Here is a 6841-nt window from a genome sequence, read left to right as displayed (position 1 = left end):
GTGTGTGTGTGTGTGTGTGTGTGTGTGTGTGTGTGTGTGTGTTTTATGTAGAGGGAGACATCCGGTTCTTCCACTATCATGCGCCACCTTACTTCCTTGAAACAAGATCTCTCACTGAACCTGAAGCTTTCTGCTTAGGTTAACCAGCAAGTTCTCAGGATCCATCTATCTCTAACCCCCAACCCCACTCCCCAGTACCGGGGTTATAGGTACACACAGCAATACCAGCTTTTGATGAGGGTGCTGGGGACACAAACTCAGTTCTTCAAACTTTCACTGCAAGTATTTTTACCCAATGAACCACCTCCCCAGCCCCTTGAACAAAAATTTTTAAACTTTATATTATAGAGGCTCTCACTTTTATCTAAGAAAACTGAAATGATATCTTGGGAAACTGAAGATTTAAAAGAATGCTATATATGCATGCGGACATTATGGTTCAGTGAAGGAAAAGATGGAAAATTGAAACTCTGAGAAAGGAATTGAAATACGTCCAATGTACAAGTTGGGGAATAGCTGGATAAAAGGGACAGAGAAAGACTTCTATGCCAGTCAGGCTCAGGCAGACGCTTCGGTGTAGACACAGTGAGAATGGGTAAGAATTTAGAGAATGTGTAACTGGACAAAGAATTGCCTAAGCACAGGTAGAACACACATAAGCCCAAACGTGTGCAGAGTGGGATCCAGGATGGAAGAAAAAGAAACTATGACCCATTTCCTCACCTATAACATTTCAATTATTCTAGTTTCCCAATAGTTTTCTCCTGAACACTAGTTTTATTTTATTTTGTCACCTTTTATTAACTTATAAGGTACAAGCAGGAAATTATACAACTGACCACTGAACTTCTCTGTGATTTCTTAATTTGAGAGTAGCTCAAGTACTACCCATGTCAACAGTCTATCACCAGCATCCAGAAGTCTCCTTCCCAATGCCCCCCGGAAGTGTTAACACCTGTATTTCCAATTTATCCATCAGTGTGCCTGCTTTTGAAATTTATGAAAGTGGAATACAATATCTACACTTCTGTCTGATTTCATTCCCTGAGGATGTCTGTGGAATCCATCGATACTGTCGGGTATAACTTGAGTCTATTCACACAGTGATATAATATTTATCCCATTACATGAACACATTTTCATGCTTTTGTCCATGTAGTGCTGATGGGAATTTGGTTGTTTTCAGCTTGGGACTACTGTGAACACTGATACTCTAAACATTCCTACACACTCTTTGAATGAACACGTGTGCTCAGTTCTTCTGGGCTTGTACCCAAGAATAGATGAGCTGGCCATCAGGCTGTGCAAAGTTGCTGTGCAGATTTACACTCCACAGTAGCATAGGAGGGTTTTGCTTGTTCCACATTCTTCTCACTAACACCTGGGGTCACAAAGGTGCAGCAGTCTCTCGTTAGAGAGTCTATTTGCATTCCCTTGAGAGTGGAAATGATGGAGTAGCTGTTCATATTTCCATATGACTTTTGGCCATGGGGACTGTTTTATGAAGTGTTCACTCTTCTGCATGCTATCTTGAAACATAGTTAGTGGTCTTCTCAGCCATCATCGTGTCTTCTAACAAATGTGGTACATGGGGCTAGAAGCTTCTCTGGAACATGTTATGCAATTATTGACAGTATTTTTCTCACGAGAAGAAATTATTTGCTTCTTTTCTTTATCCTCCCATTATGCCAAACTACTTGTTTACTATTTCTGTCTTTTAACCCTTTTTGCCTTTTAATACAAAAAAAAAAAAGCCAATAAAAAGAGGCGAATTAGCAATGTCGAAGTACTGCAGAGGATTCAATAACATGTCTGCTTCAGACAGACAGCAGTCCCACTAGAGAGGGGTCAGCCTAGAATTTGCTGTTTTGCTTTGCTCCTATTTGTGTATTTTCAGTTTTAAAAAAAACTAAGCATGCCTATCTATTTGTGTGGAAAAAAAAGTGATCAATGATAAAAAATTAATAAGTTTAAATGTGTCCTCTTGGTCAACATATGTGTAGATTAATGTTTAATCAGCACTTTAAAGGAATATCAGATGGAAAATGGGAGGGGAAAAAACACTTTGTAAAAAGGTATGACTATGTATGATAGTGTATAGTGCTTGCCCTTCAAGTATGACAACCTGAGTTCTATCCCCACAACCCAGATGCTGTGGTGGCACTCATGCTGGACAGTATGATACGGAAGGATCCTGGGGTTCACTGACCAGCCGCCTAGCCTGTTCCCTCCGGAAGCTCTAGGCCAGGGGACGCTGTCTCAAAAGAAAACTAGGTAGATAGTTCCTAAGGAACAACACTAAAGGTTGCCCTCTTATCTATACATGTATTTACACACATGTGTGCCTGCACACACACATGCAAAAACACATGCAAAAGAAATGAATAAAATGAATAAAAAAGCAAAATGCGCAAGTGCTTCCTTTCCTCAGACTAAACACAGTTACACTCTGCAACAAATAAAGTGGCCATGACCTTTTCCTTCCTTTGCATGATTAATTAATGTGCTATTAATTGGAGGATATGGCTGAATTTCAAACACTTTTATTTTCTGTGCACATCATCCTTTACCGTAACCGCCGATTAAGCTGTAAAAGGTGAGCAACAAGGTCATCGGAACACCCTCCTCAGCTATTCATTACCCACCATCGATGGTAATTAATAATGGCAACATTTCCATAAATCAACGTCTTTCTGATTATTCTCTGATGATAAACAGTCAAAATGTGTGCAGTCCAACCCACCTTTTTTAATAGTACATGAAAAATTCAATCTAAATATACCACTGAGAAAATTTAGGTGAAAGTTTACTGTAGTTTCTTTAATTAAAATGTACCAGGAAAATAAGGTTATATATCTTTGAAAGAAGAACACAAAACAATGCACAAAATGAAGCAAATTGGACAACAGTGTCAGGGTCAGACATAAGGCACAAAGCATGTCAACTACAGCGAGGCAATGTATTCCTCCATAAGGGAAGTTACGCCTTAGTCTGGTCTCAGAAATAACCATTTGCATCCTCAGTCAAGGAAAGCTACATCCGTAATAAAAAGCACACAGGCATACATCACAGAATCAAACTATACAAAATACTTCTAAAGAATATGCTCACTGTGTTTATTCACAACCCTCATTCAGGCGTCTAAGTTATATATTTTATTTTATTTGCTTTGTGTGCTTGTGGTGTGTTGTTAATTATTGTTGATATTTTTCCTTTTGTTTTTATAAATAACATGAACTAAGAACTTTTAAAAATCATCATAATTGACATTTCCACTTGAAATGGTTATGTCTGTCTAAGAGTGTTATATCTAAAATTCATGGGCAGTTATGAAGGATATTCTGAATTTATAGAAAATAAATCAATCACAAGCTATTTTCATATAATCATAATCAAATACAAACATTACACTTGAAAACAAATTACTAACAGAAAATCAAAATGTCAATTATGTTATACCTATGTGTTTTATATGTAATTATTTCCTTCTTTCTAAACATTTGAAAGGAAAAATAACTTGTTCTCTTTAGTATTATACTTCAAAACTTATGAGTATATTTCTAATTTTTACAATTGCTTAGGATACAATGTAGAATTAGTTCCAAATTAATATGTAGAATTGAAAGCACAAATATTAGTTTGAGGTTGTATTAAATGGAAGGTATATATTGATATCCTATCTGGATGTGTTTTTCACATATCCAAGAAAAATCATGGTGTCTTAAGCAAGCAGAAAATGCATCCTATCATAAAATCAAAAACACACAGCATTCAAGAGTTATATGCAAATAATAAACAGGTTTCTACCTCATTTCTACATAATTCACTCGGAAAAGATAATCACTGGGTAATTTTGTCTCCAAGGTATCTCCCCACAGAACCACTGAGAAGCTCACGTCTCCTGGGAGATTGAGAGAGCTGCTTTCCTGACCATGAGTTAGTTCATCCTTCCCCCTAGCCTGGCTCCATCACATCTGTGAAATTGAACTGAGTAAGTTCCAAATGAGTTGATCTCATGTTTAAGATACTTTTCAATAAATTTCATTTGTTCAGATTTTTTGGCTTTTGTGTTATTTTGTTTTAGTTTGTCATTTTTAAGGGAAAAAAAAAACCAATTAATATTAATATAGTTACATGGTTTTCTTCCAAAACCAAGGAAAGATATGCTAAGTTCTGAAACATAGAGGGAAGTTTATAGAATGTTAAGGGAAGAGTGAATAATATTTTAAGACTTTTAGATAGACATAAATTGGATTATAACAAATTGCTATTGTTAAATATGAGAAAATGTTCTTTACTCTGAAACTGTTCTAACACTAAGTAAAGAGAGTGTTGTTTCTCACCTTGAGGCATTTCGGGAGGCAGGTAATGAGGTTCCTGTGCACTGACATGGACCCATTCAAAGTCATCATACAGATCCTGGTGGTAGTCACAAGCCCCTGGTCCATCATCAAAAGTACAGCCACCTAGAAAGAGAAACATGGAACATCATTATATACTATACACATTATCTACACTTGGTGAAATTAGTGTATTCGATTTGAATAAGAAAACTATTTGATCCTCAGAAGGAAAGCTGAAGTTTTGAATTATTTTCAAAAAGATGTACATAATGAGGCTTTCCTGCAATATACAAATCACCTACAATCTAAATACTTTAGTGGAGAAAAAGGTAGACGGGTAGAAACTGTCTTTCTCTGTAATGCAAGTTCAAGAAAGCAAAGCTCATATTTATGCCTTATCAATCCCTTGATCTAAAAGAAGTCTATAAAAGCGACTCCTAACAGGAAATGAAACACAGGAAGTTCTACTGGGGTCTAAAGTGTTTGAGGTCTGTGATAGGCTTTTCTGTACATTATTTATTTTAATATACAATTACAATTTAAAGTGGAGAAACTGAAGCACAAAATCAATTGGATTAGCCTAAAACCACTCCCACCACTTTCACTTTACTTAATAACCTGACTGTTAGAGAGTAAGCAGCCTTTCCTTTTCTATCAGTCATCTCCCCAGCCTCCCCAGCTTTATGTTTTCTAGGTAATTTTATGGAAGAAGTAGAACAATCACTTTTCCTTCTTGGCCCATATATACACAAGGTACACACAAACTGGCTGATTTATTTATTCAAATCAAGAAATAAGAACTGGCCTAAATGTCTAATCCTAAAAGAAAATGGATTAAAACTAATGAAAATCTAGCAGTAGCTTTAATGAGAAAACCCAATAACCTGTCTCCTTTCAAGTAGCTTACTTGCTTAGTTTCCATGGGGATCTATGTGGGGAAACTCTGAGAATTCCAGGGCAAGCAATAACAGCTAAAAGGAGGTAAACTTCAGGCCATTAAACTCTTCTAACTCTCCTCAAAAGTTTGTCATTTTGGCGGCTGGAGAGATGGCTTGGAGAGATGGCTCCGAAGTTAAGAGCACTGACTGCTCTTTTAGAGGACCTGAATTTGGTTCTCAGCACTCACACAGCAGCTCAGAACCATTAGCTGAATAGGGACGCAGGGTGAGGCAATTGGAGTACCCCTTCAATGGGTCTATCTAAAAGACTCCCAAATTGCATAACTCTTATCTCCAGGAGGAAAAGAATCTTTGAATCGTGAATAGGAGATGTGAAGAAGTAAAGGCAAGAGTAATTAGCATTACAAGTTATTAGAAACCCCATTTCTAGAGGATCAGATGCCCTCTATCGACCTCAGAGAGAGAGCATTGCACAACACAGATGTATTAACATACATGCAGGCAGACTACATGTACACATAAAATTAAAATTAATCAAAAAATGCTTGCCACTTTGGATATGAATGAAAGACACAATCCTCACCAATGACAGAGTGGCGACATCAAACATAAAACTGTAAACGACAAAAGACACTGTAGTCTCCAAATACTGTGGGTTCCCTTGAGTTCTCTTACGACTATAGAATTCCTTTATAATAACCCAAAGTTCGGCAGCTGGAGCACTTAGTATTATCTCTTAAATATGCTTAAAATGGCCCTTTTTACATAGGCTCACATGAAAAATGATGCACTTTTTAATTTAAAATCAAACGACAAAAGACCAGGAAATGCATCTTAACATAGCAAAGATTTTCTTAAAAATATAATTTGCTATCACAACCCCAAAATGATTTATTGCTTTGCAACACATGCCTTCAGGGTCCCCGTTACCCTTTACCCTGGTATAAGTGCCCTCTGCATATAAATTTAAACTACCAGTAGAATTCACACTGACTGATTTAGAAGACAAATGGCCGTAATTGCTGCCCTTCATAGACGTGGTTAATTTTAGACTCCAGCATTCTGATTAGCAGTAACAACTAGGGTAGCTGTACACAGTAAGTGGGCCAACATTGCATATCATTGCCATGTGAGAAATGTGTCAAAAGACTCATGAAACACATTCCTGCTCTACATGACTTCCAGAATAAGAAAAATCTTTAAAGGTGAATTTTCAATTTATACTTTACAATAAGTTCTAAGTGAAAAAGTGTTCCACAGCTCTTAAATACATGTAAAGCACATTTATAAATCTGGGGTGCAAGATTTTTATAATAATTTCTGTAATGGAGTTTCTCAAGTTAAGAGCTAATACAGCAAAGATGAAGAACAGATGACAAGAAATACAATGCAATAATAATAATTCCAGGCGAATGGATGAAACAGAATGACATATGGGATAACAAAATGACTAAAATTCTAAAAAACCCAAAAGAACCAGTTGCATACACCAGATTAGATTGATTAGGAGATAGCTTTCTAAATTATACCTAAGGAAGATAAGTAAGAATGAAGCAAGAATGAAAACTCTTTGAAAACCCCAACCCCATTTAGTGTGTA

General features: G+C 36.6%; 1 protein-coding gene across 7 annotated transcripts in view; it reads right to left on the bottom strand.

The window, feature by feature from the left end:
• Ptprk (protein tyrosine phosphatase receptor type K) overlaps positions 1-6841 on the bottom strand; it is a 573501-nt gene that overhangs the window by 433541 nt on the left and 133119 nt on the right. For all 7 annotated transcript variants that reach the window (XM_008854753.2, XM_008854752.2, XM_008854754.2 and 4 more), the window contains exon 2: positions 4344-4466. In XM_008854753.2, coding sequence (XP_008852975.1) covers positions 4344-4466 — 123 coding nt within the window. The remainder of the gene's footprint in view (positions 1-4343; positions 4467-6841) is intronic.

This window comes from Nannospalax galili, unplaced genomic scaffold, assembly GCF_000622305.1.
Source record: "Nannospalax galili isolate Female #2095 unplaced genomic scaffold, S.galili_v1.0 scaffold327, whole genome shotgun sequence".
NCBI lineage: Eukaryota > Metazoa > Chordata > Mammalia > Rodentia > Spalacidae > Nannospalax > Nannospalax galili.
The sequence above is the reverse complement of the archived record's forward strand: the minus strand, read 5'-3'. Positions and strand labels throughout refer to the sequence as shown.